The sequence below is a fragment of the Dipodomys ordii genome, unplaced genomic scaffold (genome assembly GCF_000151885.1).
Source record: "Dipodomys ordii isolate 6190 unplaced genomic scaffold, Dord_2.0 Scaffold33, whole genome shotgun sequence".
Taxonomy (NCBI): Eukaryota; Metazoa; Chordata; class Mammalia; order Rodentia; family Heteromyidae; genus Dipodomys; species Dipodomys ordii.
The window spans coordinates 5672621-5699238 of record NW_012267249.1 but is presented as its reverse complement, the minus strand read 5'-3'; the positions used below and the strand labels follow the sequence as shown (position 1 = coordinate 5699238).

Sequence of the window (26618 nt, the reverse complement as noted above, 5' to 3'; positions counted from 1 at the left end):
AGACAAATTTCCTGGGTTAGGTATTCTATAGATAACTGAAGTATCCAGAAGGATCATGATTTGGAATGAAGTCCCCAAGGAAGAGGAATAGTCTAGAAGCAGCAGGAAAAAGGAATTTGAAGATATCTACAGAATATATCCAGAAGTAAGTATTGGTTTTTCGGTTATTGATACATCATTAATCATTCCCAACCCTGGTGGCTTAAACAACAAATACTTTATTACCTCTCTGGTTCCTGTAAGTCATGAATTCAGGAAAGGCTGATTATGTGAGAGTTCCAGTTCTTTCATGTAAGTTTAGTCAGGAGGTAACCAGACCTTTCTTTACTGTGTGATTGGAGCAGTGGGGGGCTGGCTGAGCATCTTTGTCCTCACCCAGTCTCATGGCTTCTCTGCTGTCTCTCTGCTTGGGTTATTTTGGGCTCCCTCACAGCATGGCTGCCTCAGGACAGTGACTACTTAACACAGCAGGCCAGGGTCCGAGGGAAAGTATTCCAGCAGTTAAAGTGATAGTTGCATAAGTATTTCTGTAGTAGCCTTAAAGTCTCACGTCTACATTACTCTATTGAACTGGGCACAAAAGCCCATCTTGTTCCCAGATCAAAATAGGCAACATTGACTCCCTCTTTTGGTGACAGGTATATCAGCCATAATGTAAGACAATGGAAGATGAGAGATAGTATTGCAGCCATCAATAGGAAACAGTCTGCCGCAATTGGTGTTAAACTGAACCTGTAAAAGGAAGAGAGAGCCATGTTCTCAAAGACTGCATGACATCAGGGGTAGGTGGAGGTGGCAGTGGGAGATTTTTCTTGACTCCCAAGCTACTACCTTTCTGTGAGGGCTGCTGAGTATGCTCTAAGTACACATTGCATACCACATTTCAGTGTTTAGCTATGGTCTGAAACTTGGCTTACTGTATAATGAAGAGTTGGTCATAGTAGAGCACCTGCCTAGCAAGCACAGGGCCCTGAATTCAATCCCCAATACCCTTCCCCACCCTGTTGATTTGAATGAACAGCTAGGTAGTGCTTATATCTCTCCTTGTTCTCTAGAGAAGCACCTTCTCTAGTGGGTGTTAGGAGAATAACAGGTGGTTAGATTTATTCCTTAGCCTTAGGTAGTGGCCCATCTGCTTAGAGGTAATGAGTAATCCAGAGGTGCAGCTAGAGGCCTGTTTCTCCCCACATATAGATGCTGGGTAGACGAGGTATGCTGGCACTGGCTTGAGAGCTTGGGATTTTCTGGAAGTTGCATAATATGCTATGCTTCTGTCTGTAGTCTGAGCTGGGAGCTAGCCCCTTACTCAACCACTGCCCACTTGGCATCCACCCACTCTCAGGTAGCTGATCAGTAGTATGTGGGTGGGCAGAGACACCAGAGCAGCTGTTGATGCCTCCTTTTTCCTCTTTGAAGAATCTGATGCTGCTGTTGAGGGCTACTTCATCTATTAAACCCAATACACTTGTCGCAGCTGCTAAGCCCCCGTAAGCTGCCGGGCGCCGTGTTTGTGATGGGACTGACAGTGCATGGAGGAGGCTGATTATACACGATTCCATTTCGCAGGCCCAGCAATGTAATTTCACAGGGCGATCAGCGTTTGCATGTAATAGCAGGCTGTGCTGAGGTGTCAGAATATTAAAGGCGCTAATGGCAAAGCTCCCTGTTACACAGGGGGCCACCCGCCGCGCCTACAGCAGGGCTGTGAGGCAGGCCCGTCGCAGATGGCTGGCCACTAAGCTAATGGGGCAGCAGCCAAGGCGGGCAGAGCCTCGAGAGGGGAAAGCCAGCCGGGAACAGCTCGGCACCTGCTTCCCTGCGCATGGAAATTACAGCAGCTCAGGGGAAAGAAAGTGTGCGTGCTTGCCTGGCATAGGGCTAGAGCAGAGTTGGTTTGGTAGAACCAGCATCCTTTAGCCCAGCTCTGTCTGTCCTCGTGGCTTGGCATTGGAGCCTGGGTGGACAGGACTCCAAAGCTTCTCTGGTCAGGAACCCCAAGAGTTAGGTATACCTGACTACACAGCTGGGCAGGTAGACCCTGATAGCTGAGAGGTACAGCTGGAGAAGTGGTACCCAGAGTCTGGAACCAGCAATGGGAAAGGGGTTCAGGCACAAGGTCTTGTAAGGGAGCTCTTAAAGATGATTCCTCCCTCATACCAATCAAAATTGATGGATATGCCAGCTTCTGGGCCTTTCACCCCATTTCCTATAGGCTGTCCAGAGAGAAGGAAAGCACAGAGACATGAAGCAGGGGGAAGTGGATGGGTAAAGATGAACCCTCCTGCCTCTGCCATTCTCCTTTGTCCTTGCTGTGTCATCTGTTCTCTGTCCTCCCCAGTACCGGTTTCTCTCTAGCAAGCTTTCCCTGCACCCTTCGGCCCCACCCCCACCTAAGGCCTGCCTGTCTTCATTGTCTCCCATGAGCAATCCACAGGTTTCAGCCTCCCTGATCCCTGGATGCCACCCTGACTATCCAGCCAGAATCCCTAGAGATACAACTCATATTACCTCTGCTAAGATTTGTAGACAGATAAGGAGGATGTCCAGTGGGAATAGGGAATGGCAGGGTAGGCAGAATCCCTGAAGGAAAGTCTAAGGCATATATGGGAGGATGAATGTATATGTGGTTGGGCCACACATGATATACATACTCACATGCATATATACGTATATATGCATACGTCTGTGGAGAGGGAAGGGCTTCAAAAGTGGGTACTGGAGTATGTGGGCATAGGTACGGTGAGGAAGTACATGTGAGGGTCTGGGAAGTACAACATCAGGAGCACGGGTTGCTGTAGGACCTTTTGTGTCTTCTGGGTTGCTGTGATTTTTGGTTATGCCTGACAGGTACCTGGTATGGCAGGAATTATGGGGGATTCGAGGTGCTGGACCCTAGGAGAGGATGGTTCTAGGCCTAAGCTGCTAGTTGTTATGTCCAAAGGGTAGGCCCTAACAGTGCATCAGTACCCGGGAAGACATGCTAGAGTTCTCAGCAGGGGCATCAGCAGGAGAGCCCAGACTGAAGGAGAGCAGTTTTAATTAACCGTTTTTAATATCATTTTGGACTTTGGCTGATATGTGAAGGCCCCGCTGGAAGCAGCATTTGTAAAAATTAAATCCCTCTTATTAGGAACTTGGCAGACCCATGTGCACATGCCACCCCTCCTCCACCTCATCCCTGCTCCCTGAGGAAGTGCTGGATGAGGCTGTGTCATGGCAGCAATGGGTTGTCAGGCCTTATTTGGGAATGTGGAACCGTGTGGTATAACGCCTCAGCCACAGTGGAGACACCAATTCATCTTACCCTCTCTCTGACAAGCTAGACCGCCCTTCCTGAAAGGCATTCATCAGGCAGCCTTGGACTGCCACCCTCCTGGTAGCTCTGTTCTCCTTCCTGGCACCTCAGCTTGCCCAGGTCCACCTTGGCCCTCCTGGGCTCTGCTGCCCTCCATCCCCCTTCTTCACATCTCAGTCTTTGGAGGATCTTTGGGAGTCATAATTACAATAATAATCTAATCATGGTGACGCATCAGGGCAAGTGTCTAATGTTATCTGGAGTGGTCTTCCCGCTTAGCTGTGATAAGACTCAGGATGACGTGCAGATAACGTTGAGCTGCCCTGTCCCTGAGCCCAAGCAGAGTGGAGGGGCTCTCAGCAGCCTTGCCGCCCGCCCGCCGCTTTAAGCCGGGAAGCGGCAGCACCTGCTAATGCAAGTGTTTAATATTTGATGGGCTGGGATAAAGCAGGATCACCTTCGAATTGAATTGAGTGTCAGCCGAGAATCTATTACTGAAATTCGGGTGTGATTTGACAGCAAAGTAGACGATGTTATTCTTCACTAGTTACTGCAATCTTCTCCCCGACATCACTTAAATATTTTTTTCTTTGCTTGAGTAAACACACATTATCCTTCTTTTTTTCCCCTTCCTTCCCTTTTTCCTTTTTCGAGGAAAAAAAAAAACATCCAGCTTGCCTTCTCCAGGCTGATAGAGTAGATTGTTATTTCTTTATTTGTCCTATTAAATGGAATTTCTGATCGTTTAATCCGGCCTTTGTAAGTGATTTTAAAGTACTTGAAAGGCAGCCGCCACTGCTCTCTGGCCCACTGCGTTCCATAGCCTGGCTATGCTCAGCGGTTCCCTCCAGCTGTGCCTCACCCACTGGCTGCATCCCCTTGATGCCTCTGTGCTGGCTCTGCCCTGGCTCTACCCACCCCTTGGGTCCCACACTCATCCTCCTATTTATGGGTACAGCTGTGACCTAGGAGACTGTGGAGGAGTGTTGCCTGGGAGTTGGGCTTTGGTTGGTACTTCAGGGTCAAGGAAAATGGTTTGGGAAGGTACAGAAGTTTGAGTATATTGACTCCTTGTCTCCTAGTTCTTGGGGCTGGAAGGTTGGTTCCCGCACCCAGGAAGGAAGGGTACTAGCCCTCTGTCAGGATAGACACTGTGTCTGGACAGCCTCTTGTCTTTTATATCTGACCCTATGCTGGACCTTGTGGGTCCAGAAATGAGTTGTGGGCACTATAGTACCTGTCTGAGCATATCACTTTGGTTTCATCATTAGACATAACATGAACTTTCAGGAACACACTCATGTTTTATCCCCACACCCACTGCAACACCTGCTGTTACTTTCCTGCCATTGGGAGAAGGGCAGACTAGTATTTAAGGGGATGGGTAATATTTAAAGAGTCAACTACTAAGTCCACTGGCAGAAGTCCAAGACTTTGTTGGTAGGCTAAGCCAAAACTAGATCCAATCTAGCCTTGTTAGTGTTCTAACCCATGTAAGTCTCCTCTCTCTGGGTCTGTTCCTTCATGTGTAACATTGGGCCAGGTATGCCTATAAGGGAAGATGTTGTCCCTAACCTGCCTCTGTTCCCCTCAGAAGGAGGATGCTGGTGGTGCAATAGGGAATGGAAGGGACAATGGAGTGCTGGGGGCTTGAGCAGATCGATGCCCCCAGCACTTCCTTCCCCAACCCCAGGAAAACAATTAAGTACAGATCGATGGGTGGCAGCTTTGAATATGCATAAGTGAGCACTTGACCTTCAACAGAGCATCTGCTTCACCCCCCCAACACTTACACACCACACACACACACACGCACACACACACACTTACTCGCATGCACACACGCACACCATGTACTACTCTTCTACTCGCAGCTGCCTGAGTCAACCAGATAACCTCACTCCCCTCCTCCATTGAACACACACATAACACTCAGAGCCCTTCACAGTCTTGCCTGCTTGGAGTCAAAAGCAACCTGACCATAGGCACGTCACTGGCTAGCTCTTGCTTCATTATTCCTGACTATGGAGTGAATTTTGGATACACTGATCTCCAGAGTCCTTCCTTAGGCCAGTCTTTCTGACCAGTTATACTAGGGGAAGGAAACCCAGAAAAGTTCTGGGGTTTCCAGAGATGTGGAAATCTACAGATGGGTATATGATGAAGGGGTGTTTTGATAAAAGGGAGAGCTCTTTCATAAGGAAGATCTTAGTAAATGGGGGGCTTTCTAGAGAGGACCCCTTGTAGGGGTTAGAGGACTGTGATGGAAAGAAGCCCTGGAGAAGAGATTCTGAAGAAAGATGGGGTTTTCTGGTGGGAAAGCTTTAGTGACAAAGGAATCTAGTAAAGGGAATCCCATGAGGTGGCATAATACGTTGGTTGGAAGATCTGGGGGCTGGATGGAACCTGTTGAGTGGGGTTGGTTCAAGGGTCAGGATCTCCGTTAACCACTCTTGCCTCCTGTCTTCCAGGCTTACAGCTTCGCCATGGGCTGCTGGCCCAAGAATGGACTTCTAGACATGAACAAGGGCCTCAGCCTGCAACACATAGGCCGGCCCCACAGCGGCATTGGTCAGTCCTTCCACAAATCCCCCTGACAGCTCGGTCAGTCCCTGCCCGCATGCCCCAGTCCCCTGGCATGCAGAGGGTTTATATAACTTATTCAGTGCCCCAACCATGTTTTCATCATAGCTGGGTTTGGGGGCTAGGGGGAGGATGGTGGAGTAGGACCATTGAAAAGAACCTCTCAGAACATTTCAGAGGGGTATGGGCTTTAGGTGACTCACAGGTGGCTTTGGATACAAGTCAAGATCCCCCTTCCCCATTGTCTGTATCCCTGATGGGCAGTGTCATCAGGGATGTAGGCACATGTTAGCTTACCCACCCCCACACCCTGTGTGGAGCTGGAGGAGGCTGTTTAATATTGTTTCAAGTCTAGCCACTAAACTGGACGATCAATGGGAGTTAAGGAGATGAATTATTTAAACCTTACCAGCTTTTAATTAGTCGAGGTCTTTCTGACCGATGGCTTCGTCCACGGGGTATTGACTCCCCCACAGGAGCAGCAGCCTCCATTGAATAGTGCCTGGGTGGGGAGGGGCCATTTGGGGTACGAGGTGGAGTACAGCTTCAAGAGGGTTCCTGCTTTGGGGAGATTGGAGTGACTGTAAGCTTCTGATACATCGGTATGCATATGTCTGTTGTGTATCCTTATGTCTGCCTATGTATAGCTGTATAGCTCTGTGTATCTGTCTGAATATAATGTGCCCATGATAGTGTGTATCTGACTGAGGGTATGTGTGTATAATAACATACTTGTATTTTTCTGAGGACAAGTGTCTGATTATGGAAGGCACAACCAGCCTGTGTGTATGTGTCTGTCAGAAAGAATGTCTTCATTTTATTGTATCTTTTTTGTGTGCATACACAGATGTGTGCATGTGATTGCTTTCAAGCAACTTCCTTGACCAGGCATAGGCTTTGTTTCAACACTTTGGCGGATCCAAGGTGTTCCTAAGTGGCACCATGAGCTGATTACTTTGGGGAAGGTATCATTCATAGAGATTGCAGGAAATTGGAAACACCTTGTACACAGTAGCCCCTTTGTCCATTCCACTTTCATCAGTGCCAACTGGGTGCTGAGCATACTGAGGGAGCTTATATCTTGGGAAGAGACAAAAGACCAAAAGAGGTGCTTGCCGGTCAGTATACTAAAGTTGATGATGAAAACACCTGCACTGCCTCAAGGGAGGTTTTTCCTGTTCTCAGTTGTCAAAGTAGCTTTTGCTTCATAATTTACATCTCATGTAAATATACGGCTGGGATGCCGTATATCATTCTTGTTGAGATACCCCAAGACCTCCCAGGGTCCAGGAAAAAAGAGGAAGCGGCCAACAAACCTCGAGACCTGGGGGTACCCTCCTTTGTTCCTATTCCCCCACAGAGGTTTTTTGGTGTAATCTACATAAGCCAACAAACCCAGCAAGGTGAGGAAGGTCAGAAGGAAGTTTCTCAGAGAAGAGGACACTTGAAATCCTTGAAGGATAAATAAAAATTTGCTAGTCAGAAAAATGAAGGAAGGGTATTCTAAGTTGGAAGAATGCATGTAGAAAGGCCTGGGGCATGAGAAAGCCCAGTATATTGAGAGAATAGGTTTAGATATCAACAAGTAGTTTCCAATACTGGAGTATAAAAATTTACAGAAAATCAACAGAAATAAGCAGTTTGAATTCCTGATTAAAAGTTGTAATTTGTGGGGGCTGGGAAGGTGGCTCAGTGGTAGAGTGCATGCCTTGCAAGCATGAGACCCTGGGCTCGATTCCTCAGCACCACATAAACAAAAAAAGCCAGAAGTGGGCGCTGTGGCTCAAGTGGTAGAGCACTAACCTTGAGCTGAAGAGCTGAGGGACAGTGCCCAGGCCCAGAGTTCAAGCCCCAAGACCAACAACAACAAAAAAAAAAGTTGTCATTTTTTGATGCCCTGAGTTCAATCTCTGCTACCACACCCCCCCAAAAAAAATAGATTTTATACCCCCTGGGGTTTTGAGGAGACATATGTATGAAAGAACAAGGTCAGAGCTCTTATTCACAATCAGGCAATTTGTGCTGCACAAATTAGTTCTTAGCATAGTTGCTTATTAAGTGCTTATAGAGGCATATATGAAAAGCTGGGTGAATAAATGAATCAATAGAAGAATGATGGGCAAAGGAGACACCAAGAGAAAGGACCAATGAGAAGGCCTACATTCATTTGGAGGAGAAAGAGCTAGCAGAAATGGAGTCTAGTGGTAAGAGAAACAGCAGGTCTTGGGTCACACACCCAACAAGGTCTTAAGCTTTCTGTCCTGCTTCAGAGTGCAGGTGCATTATGTCCCAGGTGCATTTGTAAGAAGTAGCTTCCTCTACCCATTCTGTTGCCCCATGAGATTCAGTGCAACCCTCTTGTCTGTTCACTCCTGTTGACTAGGGGTTAAGGTCCATCTCTCCCTTGTGGGAAGGGGGAGAGCTTAAGGCTCTGAGTGACATGAAGTCTTGGCTTTGAATGAAGAGGCAGCTCTGGTTTTACCACGTCCAACCCTGGGACTTTGGGTGAGGGGTAGTGCTCTCTGCCTTGCAGGGTTATTGGGAGAGGGTCTAGGGAGTGGCCTGTGTGAGGGATGGGGCAGTTCCTGGCTCACCACAGGTGCTCAGGGAGCTCCCTCTCTGTAGCCTGCCAACACCAGAGGCTTCCAAGGCATTGGTAGTTCTTGGCACTTGGTCTTTGTAGTCTTGGAATGAAGAGGGCTGCCCTGCCAACTCCCAGCTGGCTCTGAGGTGTGGGTGAGGGTGTTTGGAAGGGAGGGAGAATGCAGGGCATTAATTGGGCTGGGAGAGGTGGGGAGGGGAGGTGTGGATTTTGAGCAGTGAGGTTAATGGCCCTCGCACCAGAGAGACAGCTTTAATGAGCTTCAGCTGGCGGTGCCCTGAGTTACTATGCGTGCTAAAAGGGTCGCGCTGTAAGAGTTTGATGTGGACTGCTTCCTAGCCCCGGGGTCAGGGGTCAGCTCCTGTCACTGGCCACTCAGGCTGGTCCTCAGTGACATGGTGCTAATTAACTGTGTGAGGAGCTGCCAGCCTGGAGTAGGGAGTGGTATATGTGTTGGGAAGGGGGGGTGGAAGGGTGGTTAGACAGCATTGGGTACTGCTGGGTGAGGCTTATGTAGACCCCACATTTAGCCATCTCTAGGGTCTGTTTGGTTCTCCCACAGTGCCATGAGGAGTGATATTAGTGGTGTGGAGGTGTTGAGAGGGAGGAGGAGGCTTGCTGGGAGATAGAGCTGTAGGTTGGGAGAGGGTTGGTGAGACATTGGAGGGGAGCCATAGGAGGATTTAGAAAGGGGACTGACTCAGAATTATCCTTCATATTGGGCAATCTGTTACTTCATATTGGGCAATCTGTTACTCTGTTAGGAAGGACTAGTGAAGAGTCTGTGGACAGGGAGGCCAAAAGGAAGGTATAGTAAGGTAAGCAGGAGGGCTTGGGTACCTCAGAGCCAGGGTAGTGGCTATGAGAACAGAGGCAAGGAGCAGGGAAAGCTTTCTTTCATTAAACATTCACCTTGCATCTACTATATGTCAGGACCTATGACAAGAACTAGGAATGACTTGCTAAAGTTGGCACTATGCCCTTGTCCCCGGATAGCTCACAAGTGGAATTAAAGGCTTGGCCCTGGAGCCTGGTGGCAACATTGGTTCAGGGATGGCCAGGGAGGCTGGGAGGTGGGTGAGCACTGTTCGAGGGAAAAGACTGTTAGAGGCTCATAAGCAGGACATCTTAGCAAGGCGCTTCCTCCTGCATGCGGGATTGGCTTAGGGAATGTGGCACACAGGGTGGAGCTGGAGTGGGATGTATAGGAGGAAGAATCGCCTGCTACAGGTACAGCTACTGACTTCCAAGGCTGTGGAACTCTGATAGCATCCTCAGTTCGGGCCAAAGTCACGGAGGCAGAGTAACCTCCACAGGAGACTGCTGAGTGGCCCTTTTTTTCATTTCAACATAGGGTCAGCAGAGTACTGATGTTACTTTATATTAATGCATTTCATTTCACTACACTCTTGTGAAGGCAGGCATCTTCATTCTGTTCTTACAGATGAAGAAACAGGCTTACATAAGTAACTTGCCAAAGGTTACACAGCCAGTTGAGTTGGGGTGTCGGATTCAAACCTAGGTTCACCAAAGTGTAAGCCTGAGTTAAGAATCAGTGCTGATCCAGTGCTTTTATGGTATTTGTCTTTGTGCTACCAAGAGATGGTATTGCCAAAGACAGGCTCACTTCCCTCATTTCCCTCTGCATCACATGAAACACACACATTATGACAAAGCGTGGCAGCTGAGGAGGAAAGGAAAAGAGGCATTGCCATCTATTAGCTCTGCTATGGTTACCTTTAGAGCCAGGGCCCTGTGCCTGCTTGGCCAGGCCTCACTCTGACTCTGACAGTTCTCTCTCTGGGATTGCAGTTTCCGCTTTACCTCTTGGCCCAGGAAAATACTGCCCATCTTTTAGGAGCCACCTCCTCTGGGACTTTTCCTGGCCCTCCAAGTGTGAGTGTACAGAAGTCATTCTTGACTCCATATCATTTGCTGAGGCAATAATTGGGCAGGCCCTACTACTTGGCCTCTCTGAGGCAGAGCCCAGGTTCCTTCCTTTCTTTTGGAAATGTGCACAGGAAGTATCAGTAAAAGCTCACCTGCTCTTCTGACAGGGTGGCCCTACAGACTGCTGGTTTCCGCTGGCTGGGTGAATAACTGAAACCTTTTCTGATGCACCATTGGGTGGTCCTGCTGGCAAACTTAACCTCTTTGCTATGGGATTGAAGAGGGTCTTCCTGAGGCACACAACCAGAGAGAGACCAGAGGATTTTCAGGAGTTGCTGCCCAGCATAGTTAGGCAAGAGGCCTGGGCTGGTGGGTGGCAGGGTGGGGGCCTGGCCCCAGGGGGCAGTCCTGGCCTGTGGTCTCCCATAAGGAATGGGGTATCTATCAGAGTCCAGTCAGAACACATTAACTCTGCGACACAGATCTCATTAGTGCCCGTGAGAGGTGTCACTGTGGGAGAATTGTCGGCTCAGGGAGATGCTTGTACCAAAAGGAAGAAAGGACAGTGACAGCCTTTTCTCTGCCGCCACGCTCACTGGGCCGCCCGCCTTCCTCCTCGTGGGGAGGGGGAGGGGTGCTGGCTAATGAGCTCATCTGCAGTACGGCTTTGCCTTCCCCTCCTTGAAGTTTCCCAGGTCCCTCTGAAGACCTCAGGCCTGGGATTAGCACACACCAAAAGCCAGCTCCGCTCTTGCCCAGCAGGGAGTTCCTTCTGATCACCCTGCTACTACTACCATAGGCAAGGGGAAGGAGGAGGTGCCAAGAGGGAGGCCAAGGAAAGGGTCTCATGCCCCTGGGGATGCTCAAGCCCCTCTGCATCCCTTGACAATGACCATTTCCCCCAATCTGCAGAAGACTTCTGTATCCCAAAATTGTAGTCCTGCTCTCCTCTGACTCCATGGCATCTCCCGGTTTGGTAGTGCCCCATCTCTTGTGAGCCCCTCCCAAGACAGATACTGGCTGATGCGGGTCAGCAAGTGGCAGTTGGATCTAATAAGGTATAGGACTTTCTGCTTCCGCCGAGCTAGGGTTCAGAATTAGCAAGACAGTGTTTAGGCTACTGGTGAGCTGAGATGGTGAAATACTGATTTAAGGCCTCCATAAACCTTCATATGTTTCTCCCCATCTGTCCCCAAGAAGTGTCTCACCATTAACCACTAGCACTACCCTGGCTTTGATCACCTTTAAGGCCAGGAGGGGAGGATTCAGCAGAGACAGACAGAAAATAGCACTAGAGTATCTTCCCCATCTTGTTCTTGCTGGTATGGCCCTGAGAAAGTAATAAGCCAAGGGTGGCTAGCCATAAAAAGATGTTACTATCTTGTGTTCTACAAGGTCTCCACTGGCCTGTCTAGATAGTGACTGAGGCCCTTCCTTCCTAGCTGATACTTGGAGCCCTAGGGACGTCTGAGGAATTGGTTCTTGCCAGATACCAGGCTGTATTTTTCAGTAGCAACCACAGATAGGGGGGTGGGGGGAGAGATAGATGATGGGTACGTTGACAGATAAAGGAAGGTTTAAGTCTATGTATATATGTGTTCCGAGTGGGTGATGTATTGGGAAATAGAATCTTTGTTTCCCTACCTTCCTAGCCCCAGGCCGGCCTGGCCTCCCCTTGTCTGTCTCTGTATCTCCTGTCAAACCATTGCAGACGTAAATGACAAAGAAATCAGAAAGACAGATCAATGCTGGCCAAATTAGCACTTGCAGATAGACTGTGCGGGGATGTCAGCGCCCTGACCCCTGGTGATCTTGCAGCCTCCGCTGCTGATATTATGCAAATTGCATCCATCTGGCAGGACCCGTGTGCTGGCTGCTTCTACTCAGAGGAGTAATGGGCTAGGGGTGGGCGGGAGTGTGGAGCAAGAGTCAGAGAGTGTGCGTGTGTGAGCATGTGCGAGGGTGTGTGGTGCCCACCAAGCACTGGGCGGTGATTGAGTGATTGACAGGGCAGATAAGGGGCTGCATTGGATTCCTTTGGGCTGCAGGATTAGGAGCAACCATAGATATAAGATAAACTGGACTTCATTTCAGTTTATTTCCCTCCTTATCCCCTCTCCCCACCTTCACTTCCCGAAAAATACAATCTCTGTAGTTTGCGTTTTCATCAATATTTGCAAGTCATTACCACTGGTTTAAGGTGAGAGACAATGTCAGGGCCCAGACCAGGCCCACCCTTCCCCCTATCCTGAACAAGCCTGGTACCCTGAGAATCAATTCCTAGAGCAGCCTTCTCTCCAGGGGTATTCACAGAAACCCTTCTCCCGGGCCTACCTCATCTGACCTGGTGCAAGCTGGCATTCTGTAAGCTAGGCCCTTGGCTTCCTTACCTTGAAGCTGCTGCATGACATCCTTGTGCCCACACCTAGTCTGCAGCCTGAGTGCTTAGCAGGGCTCCCTGGGTCTGCTCCCATGCTACTGCAGAGCTCTGGATCCCTCCTACAGTGCCTCCTGTTCTGGACATGGCTGACCTGAGCCCAGCCCTAGCTGGGCAAAATGGGACCTGAAGTCTGAGAACAGAGGAGTTTGTTTGCTCTGTCTGAATCACACATGTTCATTCTCCATCATTTATGGAGTATAGAGAGCTTTGTTTCCATTGTCTCACTGCATTTCAGGCCTTGTGATAAGGCTATGATGTCTGTTGTTGGTGAGGAAACTGAGGCTCCATAGCAAGCAAGTGGGAGCACTGGGATTTAAACACAGATTTCTCCTCATTTAGGCTTTGTACTCTTCATCATTCAGTCCTCTTACTCTACTCCTATGCCCTTAGCCCCAACACCTCCTTATGCCTAGATCCACTGAATGAGCTCTCCTGGACAGTAGGCAGATGTATCCCTTCAGCTCCCAGCCTATAGACACAGACCTTGGCCCTTGGTTTGGCTGAACCAGGTTAAAGGAGACAAGAGACAAGAGGTCTTGCACACAGGCTGTGTGTCTGAGATAGTTGGGCTGCTGCAAGGACACATGGAGGACAGAAGGCACCCAGGAGCAGAGCTAGCCCAGGAACATGTCACAGTACATGGCACCAGGCAGGCCCTAAAGCTCAAGGAGATGGGCTGATGTAGACCAGTCAGCTATGACTGAGGGCCCCCTCCCAAACTGGGTCCCTCCTGTACCCTCCCACTAGGCAGGGTGGAGATCTGGGAACATGTCCGGGGACACGTGTGCAAGGGGAGCTTGTCCTAATGAGGAGAACATGGCTGCTAGTTAGGCAAGGGGCGGGCAGGAGCCGCTGAGTTGATTGAAGGCAGGGGCAGGGGTCAGACAATTAGGCCCAGATCCGGCCGTTTGATGTGAGTTCTGAGGCCTCAAAGCCTCCCTTCAGCTGGCTCCCTCCACTCCCTCCTCTCCCTCCTCTTTCCTTTCTTCTTCTGCCCAAAGGCAGAAAGGATGGAAACGCTTACACTTGCTGTTACTATTATTAAACCCTGTGGCAGGCCAGCCAGACCCCAGGACTCCTGCCCACAGGGGGCACTCCAAACCTCCAGGAGGCTCCTTGGGCCCTAGAGGGTACATCATGCCAGAGCCCAAGGCCAGGCCAGCTGAGCCCAAAGGCAGAGTAACCCTGCTCCTCTTGCTTCTGAGGCAGGAGAGTGAATGGGGCTACATATCCAGAAATTTGGCCTGGGCTGCTAAAGCTATATCCCAGGCCTGCACATCAGCTGCTTAGTTCTTTTCTATCCTGTCCAGAGGTGGGGGTGAGGGCATGGTTCATTCACACTCATACCCTATCACACAGATAATCATCTGCAGCAGTCATGCCAAAACCTTGCCAGTCAGATAAAGATACAGAGCCCCACAGCACTGTCGCATACAGAGCCCAAAGCACAGTCTGTGCCCTCCCCCACCTCCCCTCAGATATCAGGGCCACACATGCCATCATAGAGCGCCTTCCTTTAGTCATACCCATGAGGTCTTACATAAAAGCCCTAACTGTCCCCTGCTGAGAACACTGGGTGCTAAGTCCCTCCTCTGACTGGGAACAGCAGTCAGGTCTCGGGTAGGGGGTATCAGGCCCTTAAAGCCCCCCATCCTATAAGAAATAAGCTGAGAGAACTGGCACTGACCACGGAGTGAGAGGAAGCCAGGCTGGAGGGGGGCAGTGGGGAGAGGGAGGGTGGGAGCAGAGATAAATGTTAGCTCATTTCTTCCGTAATTAGTTACTCCCTCATCCCCACGTTGTAATTGTGAACAAGCTGTAATGTTTAATTAGTCTGTAAATGAAACCCCAATTTCATAATGGCCTGGCTGACAGGGCTAAGTGAGCAGGGGAGGAAGCAGAGGGGAGGTGACAAGGAGGGTCTGTGGAGGGAGGGGGACCAGTAGGCAGTGGGATCACCTCCTTTTCTCTCCAGTGGATCCTGGCTCCTAGAGTGGGAGGCTCTGTGAGCAGCCTCAGTCTTGCACACCTGCCTTTGGTCTCCTCTCCCTGGCCCTTCCAACGGAGGAAATGCATTCTTCTCCTTACCCAAACCAGGTGCTACTGATTGGGGAAGTCCCCGGTCCTTAGGTCTACCCTCCCCTTCCTCACTTTTCCCGCCCTGCTCAGGCCATCCATCCAACCAAGAGACCTAGGCTTGACATCTGACACCTGGGATCTCAAAGTTTGGTCCTGTACACCTAAAAGGTCGGTGATTGGCTTGGGCCCCTCTCCCTCCACCAGTATGGGGAGTCTGTCACCCTGCCCAGACCAGACTGAACTAACTCTCCGAAGGTGTCCCTGCCACAGCCTGTGTTGAGCTGGAGCTGCCGCGGGGGGGAGCCCCTAGCCCCACAGCTGCCTCATCGGTCTCCCATCTCCCCACAACATCCTCTCCGCTGCACACGCCCCCGCCCCGCCTGCCGCAGCCATAAATCTCAATTTACGAGGGCAGCTTTGGTGGGGGAGGGCGGCAGCACCGCTAATGATGGTACCTCAGCCGGATTTTTCATGTTGCACAGTCATAAATTTTTAAGAACAGCATAGGCAGCGCGTTAGCAGGTTATCGAGGCTGCCCCTGTGCTGGCTGCCTGGCTCCAAGAGAGGCTTGCAGAGACCAGGCAGGGCGAAGGAGGCACTTGCAGCAGGGTGGGGCAGGCCATGCACATGCAGCCAGGCTCAGCTGCACCGGCCTGCTGGCTGGGACAGGAGTGTACTCTTGCACAGGGTGAGGTAGTTCTGTTCTAGCATCACTGGGGTGGGATCAGGCGTGTGGGCACACAGACCATGGTGTTCAGGAGCTGCTGATGGATGCCTCTGCTCCGAGACTTGACACCATGATGTACGGGGAGCCCCGAGACATATGGATTTTCAAAGTGGCCACTTTGGCTAGAATTACAAACCTTGAGCATGTGCACTACGAGGCCTCCACTCTGGCAGAGCTGTACTTGCTTCATAAATGAGACACCTTTTCGTATCATTCTGAGGCTCCCTGGAGTCAACCTGAAAATAGCCACAGAGGGAGCATCTCTCCCTTCCAGGAGCCAGGCTGGTGAAGGCTCACCCATTCCAAGTTGTGTGATCCTGGGTAGGTCATTCTCCCCATGTGCCTCAGTTTCCTTCTCTTTAAAATGAGCCTGAGGGCTGGGAAGGTGGCTCAGTGGTAGAGCGCTTGCCTTGCATGCATGAGGCCCTGGGTTCGATTCCTCAGCACCACATAAGCAAAAAGAAAAAAGCCGGAAGTGGCACTGTGGCTCAAGTGGTAGAGCTAGTCTTGAGCTGAAGAGCTAAGGGACAGCGCCCAGGCCCCGAGTTCAGGCCCCATGACCTGACCCCCCCAAAAATAAACAAACAATAAAATGAGCCTGACTCTCAAGCTTACAGAAATTAAGTACTATAAAACCCTAAGGACAGGTTAGCTGCTTTGTGTAGTATGTCTCTATAAAGGACATATTTGGGGAAAGAGCTGCATGAGAGGTGGTAGGGCCTTTACTTTATTCAGTTGTTCATTCAGCAAATGTTCCACAGGCAAGTGGAATTCCTTCCTGGGAGGTGAGATGAGCACTTTTGGCTGAGTGTTACCCAGGGTCAAGGGGCCACATCCAGCCCTGTCCTTCCAAGGGCCCACCCAAGTCTTCCAGATACTGAGCAGCCACATTGAAAGCCACAGGCCAAGTGCTCACCTGGGTTCCTTGGTGTGCACAGTTGAGAGTTAATGGTCTTGGTCACCTCAAGGGTGTGCAAAAAGCAGTGAGTAGGAACCTGACATTCCTTGAAAGAGTGGGCCTGGGATCGGGGACAGCCTCTGGAAGTCCACAGCAAGAGGATGAGAAATCAACTCACTCAACTCAGCCCAGGTAGTGTGACCCTGTTTTTATATCCAGGTGTTCTGAGTGACAGGCAGGTGTTTAGGCTGACTCCTTAGGACAAAGGTAAATCATCTAACAGAGTAGCCCCCGGCTGAGCCCTGTTAGCTGTGGGAAGCATCTGTCTCCCTGGACTCAGGCTTACAACCTCTCTCCCTGCTGACCTCTCCTGCCCTGTACAACATTGAAGCACTGTGAGGTTAAGAATTACTTGCTTCAAAGTTGTTTAATGCTTCTCTTCCCACTTGACTGTAAGTTCCCTGAGGGCAAGAACTTAGATCTGTTCTGTTCACCTTGTATCCCCAAAGCACAGCATAGTGTCTGACAAGTGTAGGCAGATAATAAATAAAATGTGCTGTTTTGAATTGAGTTAATTTGAGTTGAGATGGCCCTGGCCCACCCCTGGGTGCCAGGGCAGGCGGAGGTGGCTAGGAAGTGCCTGGAGCTGAGGTGTTTCCCATTAGTTCTCATGATTAATTCACAGCCACACTGTGATGGAGTGGGTTTGTCCCCAGTCAGCGCCTCCACTGGGGCCCACCTGTTAGCGACAAACAAACAAAGGGGATAAATAATGCATTGGGAGCTGAGCCAGGCAAGGCGGCAGTATTGAAATTAATAGGGATTAGCTGAGCAGCTTGAGGATGAAATATTTACCAGGTGGGACCGGGCTTAGGGAGGGCAGCTACCCTTCCCAGAGTCCCTAGGCGTAGCTGGGTGCTTCTCCCAGGCATCATTGCCTAGGACTGGGGAGCCCTAATGCCACCACTACCACCCCTACAACTGATGAGGTCCCACGCAGTCTGCTGGCACAGCATATTGAGGAAACCAAGATGTCAGGAGGAGACGGGAAAGAGGCCGAAGCCTCTGCACTTTGAAAGCTGGAGACAAAGACCAGCTGATTTTCAGAGGCTGTGGGTGGCAAATGCCAGGTAAGAGTAGGTTCACCTGTGTTCATGCCGCTCTACCCTCCTGTCTCCTCCAGGCCTTTGTTCCATCCACTCCATACATAGTAGCAGAGGCCCCTGTGTAAATAATCCCTCAAGGCGGCTGGGTCTAGCAGGAGGGGATAGAGGTAGTCAGCCCCTAGGGCACATTGGTTGCAGAGGGAACACGCAGGTAAGATACCCCAGAGGGATCAGAGCCGAGCGGCCTGGTCCTCCCGAGGTGAGGGTGCATTTTCCAGACAGAAGGAAGAAAATGTGAAAAGGTCAAGAACCTGAACTTCCTGTAGGCCCAGAGAGAGAGAAAGATGAGCCAGAGGAGTAAACAGGGTCAGATCCCCCAAGCCTCACAAGAGTGTATATTAAACTTCCTTACTTTGAACTATAGCGATTTTTGTTTCACTTACCCAGCTTTCCCTAATGTTAACATCTTGCTTAGTCACAGTACAGTTGTCAGCATGAGGAAATTAACATTGGCTCTGTACTATCGACTAAGGGAAAGGCCTGGCTTTCTTTTCACTGTGATTTCCATTCGTTCCCTGTTTTCTGCCATTGTCTCAGGCAGTGAAATGACCAAGTCTGTGGTGGGAAAGGACACTTGCGGGGAGCGCTGCTTTTACCTGGATGAGAGATGGTGTGGCCTGGGCCACAAAGGTGGAAGTGTGAATATATGTTTATGAATTATTCGAAACTATATGATAACTGAAACCCCAGGGGTGGATAAGATTGCTGAGGAAGAGACAAGAGAGGGCGAAGGGGAGGGGCAGATGACAGCTCTGCGCAACCCTTTATCTAAGGGGCTGTCAGAAGAACAGCATTTCCAGCAACCAGGATGGGTGGGATGGGATAGGATGGAAAGGGAATGTCACTGAAGCCAAGAGAAGGTTGCTTCAAGGAGTATCAGTCAAAGCTAAGGAGCCCCCGAAGGCCACAGTGGAGGGAGCAGTGAGGAGTCTTTAGAGAAAGTGACTTTGGAAAAGAGGCCTTGGGTGCAAGTCAGTGGCTCTGAGGCTTAGCTCTGAAAGAGAGGAAAGCTTGGGTGCTGGCCAAGCAGGAAAAGCAGCTAAAAGGAGGTTTTTTTCCCCCCATAGGAGCTATTTCATCTCTTGTCCTGCTTAGGTGGAGAAGCTGATGCAGGTGAAAGCATTGGGGCTGGCTTGAAAGCAAGGAGAGCCGGGGAGGAGGGGCACAAGAACGTTATTCCCTGGAGAGCCAGGTGCTGGGTATGACGCCATAGCCCAGAGGAGGAAGATGGATGGGCTTTGGAAGTGATTGCAGGCTTGGTCCCCTCTGATGGAGGTGAAGAGAAGACTGTGTGGTTGCAACAAGGTATAGCTACAGTGAAGTAGGAGACAAGGCTGTCTCATGGTGTCCAGGCAAGAGGGCTAGGATATTTGTTGATGGTGTGGGAAACTTGACTCTTAGGCAAAGGAGAGAAACTTAGCATTGTCCTGAGGGTAAAGGAAGAGAGCACATTGAATGGGAATGATGAGGATGTTTGGGCAGTTTTCTGTAGCTGGAGGAGGCCATGGCTGATCTTGTAAGTAGCACTGGTCTGTAGGTTAGCAGTTCTACAGGCAAACTCAACCCAGATGCATGGTGAGAAAAGGAAGTTTGGGGATTTCCAGGCAAGAGGATCATAGGCAGAAGGAACAGATTTGAGGATATTGGCAAGAAAAAGTTTGAAATGATAAACCCTAGAACTCCAACTTCAAAGACAAGTGTCTATTATGTTGCTTCACCAAAACTACATGATACATACTCAATTTCCTTTATCCTCACTGAATAGATCCTCTCTGTAATTAAGACATCATTTTTTAATTAAGTGTTTTATTGTGAAAATACTGCACAGAGGGGTTACAGTTACATGAGCAAGGTAATTAATACATTTCTTTTTTTTTTTTTTTTGTGGGGCTTGAACTCTGGGCCTGGGCGCTGTCCTTCAGCTCTTCTGCTCAAGGCGAGCGCTCTACCACTTGAGCTACAGCGCCACTTCCGGTTTTCTGGTGGTTTATTGGAGATAGGAGTCTCACGGTCTCTCCTGCCCGGGCTGGCTTTGAACCGCGATCCTCAGATCTCAGCCTCCTGAGTAGCTAGGATTACAGGCGTGAGCCACCAGCGCCCGGCTAATACATTTCTTATCCAGCATTGTTGCCTCCTCCTCTGTTTTTCCCCCTACCATCCTTCCTCAGCTATACCCTCCCACCCCCAAGACATCATTTAATACCCAGTTAAAAGACTGTTTGCTTTCTTAAAATGGGCTCTTGTTGTATAGGTATATAGCTGGCCTGGATGGAACTTACCACCCTTCTACCTAAGCCTACTAAGTGCTGGGATTACATATGTGTGCCACCACAGTCAGCTAAAAGCTGCTTATTTAGTTTCACATTCAGCTAAGTATGGCCTTGTCTCTAAACTCTGCCAGTGAGATAAAAGAAAATGTGGTGCCTTGGACCTTCAGCAGTGATACTTAGAGGAGAACCACTAGGAAGTATTCTTCTTATCTCTCCTATCTTTTCCTTTTTCCTGAAATGTGGATGTGATGGTATATCTTCAGCAGTTATTTTTGACCATGAAAATAGTCTAGGCATGGTGGGCCAGAAAAAAAGCAACTTGAATCTGAAGACTCTGGAGTTGTGGAGGTTTTTAGTCAACTGACATTGCAGGCCAAAACACCTTTCCCTGTAATACTGTCTTCCCTCTCTTGTCTTCACGTGGACTTTAGTCCAAACTTGATTTCTTTTCATCTTTTTTTTGAGTTCTAATATACAGCAAGAAACAATCTTTATTACTTCATATGATCCTATAAGAGAGTTTCATTGTGAATGTACCCACACATACATATAGAATATTTTGATAATACAGCATTTGATCAAATGTTTCTAGGGCATAAGGGTGACCAATTTCCTTGCTTAGAGTAGCAGCATCCTCTCTGCCCTTGCCCTGTTCAGTGAGTGGGTTCTACATCATACAGTCCATTCCCTCCCTTCTTCACATTCTATGTCCGCACACTTTGAACTATGAAAAAAAGATAAGCCATAGATTGTCCAGTTTAAAATACTTTAAATAATAAGGGGATTCATTATCTTACGAAAGAAATTTAGAGGTGAAGTGATTGATCTAGCATGTCATCATTGCATCCAGGATCCACATTTCCCCCCACTTTTCTACTTTTAGCTGCAGCATGGTCTTCACTGGCTAATTGCCTTCCAACTGGAAGATGGCTTCTGCAACCCCAGACACTGTCACATCTGCAGAAACAGCCAACAGTATAAAGATTTCCCCTCACCCCTCATGCTTCTTTTCATAAGAGTGAAGAAATTTTCCTCAAAGGATTTTCATAAACTTAACTTTCAGGTTTCACCAGCCAGAATCCCTGCCTACCTCTACCCTAATGACTAGCAAGGGTGACAGGATCACCCCAAATGTCTCTTAATTTGGAGGGTTAACCCTGACCCCTCTAGGGCATAGTGGGGTTTGCCAGCATGGCACAAGAATGTGCAGTCCAAAGGGATAAAGCGAGGACAGGAGGAATGATGTACACGGAGAGAGTAGAGATGTGAATGGCTTCCAGGTTCCAATGAGTGAAAGCAAAAGTCTATCATTGTCAGAGTCTAGGAATGTTTAGATTTAGTACGTCAAAGGGAGAACAGTAGGATGTTTAAAAGGTTTAGGGTGTTTCTGTAGACCTGGTAGGACAAAAAAAAAAGGTCCAGTAGGGTATCAGTGATAAGGTCAAAGACAGAGAGGCTGGCAACACAGCTGCCCAGAGGGTAAGATGGCAGGGTGGGCAGCAGGCCTCTTGGGAGGAAAGTGCCGAGCTGCATTGACAACATGCCCACAGAAACATTCTAGCAAGACACATGGCTGCAGTAACTTTCCTGAATCTCAGGGTCCCCATTTTGGAAAGAATCGTTGGAGTTCTGTCTTGAGTGTTCAGGTCACCTAGAAAGGGTGAGTCCCTGATACCTTCCTGAAAGGCCCAGAAGATTGGTTCATCTGGGTCCCCCAGGGACAAGGTCTTATGGAAGGTTGGTGGTTGGGGGGTGTAGAGGTGGCTGCCAGGTAAGGCAGGTCTGCTCAGCTGTTTTCTGAAGCTACCTTCTTCCCGCAACCTCCCAGGCCAGATATCTATCTCTGCTCTTCTACTGGTTGTTGCAGTCCACCACAAGGAGGCAGGTGAGGCTGCCTGACCCCTCTACCTGGATGAGGCATGGGCTGGGAATGGGCTGGGGGAGGCGGGTATCCATTGTAATGGCCATTGCAGCCACTCTTTTACTCCGGTGTATTTCACTTTTAATTCTGACATATAATGTAATGATCTTTTTTAAGGCCCGATGATATTATCTGCCTGACTAGATTATTGAGTCTTCATCATCTCCAGATAAATTTATGGCCAGGACGAGGCTCAGGATTTATCATCAGTCAATAGAGCTCGATACTCTAACAAGGCGTGTAATAAGATATACATATTTAATGATCCAAGGGGAGGAGTGCTAATGGGAGCCCAGAGTGAGTGGTCCAGGGGGTTGGGGCTCTACCCTACAGCTGCCATGGCTGTAGGGACGAAGATGTGGTCTTTGCCTTGTGGTCTCCAATTCTGATGTTTCTCAGAATGCCTCAGTCTCTTAACTAAGACCTCTAGAAGAGGCAGATGGGGAAAAGGTTGAGGCAGCTTTAGCCAGTGTTTGAGCCTCTCCGGGTCACCAAGTCTCCCCTGGGGACTCCTCTCCCACTTCTAGACCTACAAGAGCTGAGTTGTCCTTAGACCTGCCTGCCCAGGCCCCTGAGCATTAGGGTTGAGCCCATGAGGGAGGGAGTGCCGGGGCTGCGTGCCCAGGCCGCACTGATGGTGACGGATGGTTTTTCATTATAGCCTCTCAGGTCCTGCCCGCGCCCTGTGTGGAAATTCTATTTATTCCCTAATTTGTAAAAATTCCCTCTTTATCTGATCCCAATCAGGGCGGGGTAATTGGCTCTCTGGGGCAGCGGCTGGGGTCCTTGATGAAGAGCTATGTGGATATACCCAGCCCGGCCCCCACCCAGCCTGCCACCAGGGCCCACAATTAATAATGATTTGCAAATGGCAGACAAGCAATAACACAGAAAGATGTGGCGTCCACGCTGCCTCTTCATTTCCTTTCCTCGTAGATATAAATGGCCACAGAACAAAAACCCAGCACTATAAATTCTGAAATTAGTTATTCACTGGGATAAATGGGGCCTGGAGCCATCAGACCCTCTCCTGCCACCCTTCTCGCTTGCTCTCCCTGACCCATGTTCTGTGGTAGCAGAGCCTGGCCTGGCTCGTGTGTCTCTTTAGTTCCTGACTTCAGTCCTCAGCTTCCTCCTCCACTCTAGTGACCCCTTCTTGTGTGGCCCAGTCTTAGGAGTGGTCACCTGGTGTGATTCTGTAGCTTTCTTGGGAAAGAACTGAGTGAGCAGTAGGTATCATTTCCTCCACCTCCCATGGACCTCCACAGCTGCCTAACCTGGCTTCTGTGACCATGGCTCATTGGGTTTGAATAGAGTTGTCATGTCCTGCCAGGCCTTGGAGTTTGGATCAGGGTGGGTTGGGGCTTCTTGTTTGGTATTTGGGACCCTCTAGTTATTTGCCTCACCAAGCCTGAATTGGGACCCTGGTAGCCAAATGTGTTATAAGTAACTTTAGGGGTTTGATGCCATACTTAACTGGTCAGGCAGCTCTGGAGGTTGGCACAGGCATTTCCGGGCACCATGCCCTCTCGGCCAGGCGCATCCTCCCCCCCCGCCCCCCCAAGTGGCTGTGAGCTGGCGGGTAATGGGCGTGTAATGGCCTCATTTCCATGCCCGGCCTCCAGGAGCTGCGGTAAGTGTTTGATTGCCTTAATTTCCAAACACATCATTATCCCAGCTTTACCAGCGCTTAATAAACACTTTATGAGGATTTTTTTAAAAACATCTTCGGTCCGCATACTTCTCTGAAGTGATAAACTCTAATTAAGTCTAATATTTAAAAATATGGTAATGGTGAGTTGTTTGAATAAGTGGACTGCATTTCTGTAATTTCATTATTACGTAAAACACGCTAATTATTTGGAGCGCGCTTATTACGGAGAGAGAAATCGCCTGCTAATCAAGATGAAATTGCCTTTTCCCCTTATTGTTGAGCCACCATCATCCTTCACCATCAGCCCTGTGGCACCTCCAGGCACCTCAGTGGCGTGGAGGGGGCTAGGGGAGGGGCCGAAAGAAGGGGTCACTTTGGAGTCGAGGCTATAAGGACCCTGTCTAGGGAAGAGGAGAAAACGACCGGAGGGAAGAGTGTATGTCTGGCAGTATGTCAGGGAGAACGGGGTGGGGGCTGCGGATGGGGAGTCGGGATGTGTGGGCCAAGACTAGGGCAGGGGCAGGACAATGAGGGACACCAGGATCCTACTGCACATTATTGAAATAACAATAGTACTGGAACAACTATTTTTAAGCACTTTGCAGCTAAAGAACTTATTTCATCTTCTTAACAATCCTTCGAGGGAAGCAACTACTATAATTATTATTCCCATTTTAAAGAAGAAAAACCAAAACAAGCAAAGTTAAAGTTCAGAAACTTGCTCAAGTTCACGAAGTGAAGTCGTGGCATTTGCATGAGAACTCAGAGTATGAGGCTAGAAGGAGTCTCTGCTGCTTCAGTCCTGACTGCTCTGCCTTGGGCGCCCATCTTTCTTTGGAGCTTGCATTTGAGACTGCACCTTGCGCTGCCACCAGCTGGGTCCCCCCATCATCACTGAGTTGTCAGACTTAGCAATTAAAATTCCAGGGCCCCGATAAATTTGAATTTCAGATAAATAGTAAGTTTGGTGGTTTTTAAAAGAGAGACAGAGAGGCTGGGGGGGGGGGGGGGAGGGAGAGAGAGGGAAAGGGAGATGGAGAGTGAGTTGTTACTGGAGTCTGAATTCCATGCCAGTCCCTTAGCTTTTTCAGCTCAAAGTTAACACTCCACCCCTTGAGCCACAGCTCTATTTCCAGCTTCTTGGTGATTACTTGGAGATAAGAGTCTCAGAGACTTTCCTGCCCTGGGCTAGCTTCAGATCCTCAGAGCTCAGCCTCCTGAGTAGCTAGGATTGTAAGCATGTGCCACTGGCACCTGACAACAAGTAATTCTTTAGTGTAAGTATGTCCTCACACGGGGCTGGGACAGCACTTAACCTACTCTGAGGGAATTACTGATGGCAGGATGTCCTGACAGGCAAGCAGGGAGGCAGAAACAGTAATGAAATGAGGTTCTAGAATATGGACACCTAAGGCTCTTGCTGTCTCATGCATGGTTCCTGCTCCCTACATTCTTTTCCTCATCACACACCTCTTTGCTGGTTCCTGTCCTATGGACTCTGGCCCCATGCATCATCAGTTTCAGGAGACCACTTGGTAAGCTGTGTTACCAGGCAGGAGCCTACAGATACACTCCAGTGGATCTCAGAATATGTCTGCATGTTCCTTTGGGCCATACTGCCTCTTAGCCTCTTATGGTGAGCAGTTTGCCACCTGCTGCCCTTCCTGTTTCCCCAATTTGATTGACCCCTTCAATCATTTCATGTCTATTCTTTCATTCTTTCCTGACTCCCACTGACCCATGCATGTATGAGAATTGTGTGTATGATAGAGGTAGGTAGATGTGTGTGTGTGTGTGTGTGTGTGTGTGTGTTTTAGAACATTGGGATAAAGAAGCCCTTCTCAGCCACATACTAAGCCTGAGGCCCTGGGTTCGATTCCTCAGCACCACATAAGCAAAAAGAAAAAAGCTGGAAGTGGTGCTGTGGCTCAAGTGGTAGAGTGCTAGCCTTGAGCTGAAGAGCTGAGGGACAGCGCCCAGGCCCAGAGTTCAGGCCCCACAACTGGACCCAAAAAAAGAAAAGAAAAGAAAATGCCTGATAAGTTTGGATGTCCCATATAATCTTACATAACTCATTCAAAACTAAGGTCTTCACTGCCAAAGCTTTCTTACCTCAGTGAATGAAGCCAGTCCTTCAGTCTCCTCATTCTGTTTCTTAAAAACTCCATCTTCTTCCCCCATCTGTATCTGTCTGCTTATACTGCCTCTACCTTCACATTTAGCCCTTTAATTCCTGACCTGGTATTTTAGGTAATTCTGAAACACAGATTGGTTTTGTTCCCTCCTTAAACTTGTTACTGCCTCTGCAGGAAAATGATAAAATCTTGAGCTCTTTAATTTAGCATTTGTTCCTCCAGTGAGCCATTTCTAACTTCACCAGCTTCATACCTTAATTTCTTACCCCTCACCCACTTACTAGACTTAATTTTTTGGACTCTCCACATTTTACCTCCTACAGAAAAATATCTATACTCTTTATTATACTGACACCACCCCTTCATGTCACCCTGACTTGCTAAATCAGAAACCTCTGCCTAGCTTGTTCTACCAGAAATCCATTCCTGATCCTCAGGCAGAACTAAGTAATATTTCCAGGGCTCCTTTTCTCAGTACTACACCCCTTACAGGGCTGTCTCTTAGCTCCTTGAGGACAGGGAACTACAGACCCCTGCCAACACACAAAAGGGGTCAGTGCACAGTCGCTGGTGAACTGAGTGCATGAATGAATGGCTCTAAGGGTTTCTTGGATCCTTTTCCCCCTAAAGGTCTTCCTGGCCCAGTCCCTACTTCCAATCCTGTGCCTCCCCTCCCCCGCCCCTTTAAACTGCAGAGCATTTTAAAAAAAAATATGCAAAGAATTGCTGGGTGCCAGTGGCTCACAGCTATAATCCTATTCAGGTTGAGATCTGAGGATCACAGTTTGAAGCCAGCCTGGGTAGCAAAGTCCATGAGATTCTTATCTCCAATTAACCATCACCAAAAAAAGCCAGAACTGGGGCTGTGGGTCAAGTGGTAGAATACTAGCCTTGAGCACAAAAGCTCAGGGACAGCATCCAGCTCCTGAATTCAAGACCCCGTACTGACACAAAAAAA

The 26618-nt window shown here is 49.1% G+C and overlaps 1 protein-coding gene across 6 annotated transcripts in view; it reads left to right on the top strand.

Annotated features, from left to right (window-relative positions):
• The window catches only part of Eri3 (ERI1 exoribonuclease family member 3), a 138701-nt gene that overhangs the window by 106262 nt on the left and 5821 nt on the right, over window positions 1–26618 (top strand). For 4 of the 6 annotated variants that reach the window (XM_013016990.1, XM_013016988.1, XM_013016984.1 and 1 more), the window contains one exon: window positions 5767–5866. The exons of 1 other annotated variant lie outside the window; for it this stretch is intronic. In XM_013016990.1, the coding sequence (XP_012872444.1) occupies window positions 5767–5866 (100 nt within the window). Of the gene's footprint in view, window positions 1–5766; window positions 5900–26618 lie in introns of all 6 variants that reach the window. One more of the 6 variants, XM_013016985.1, reaches the window with a different exon arrangement.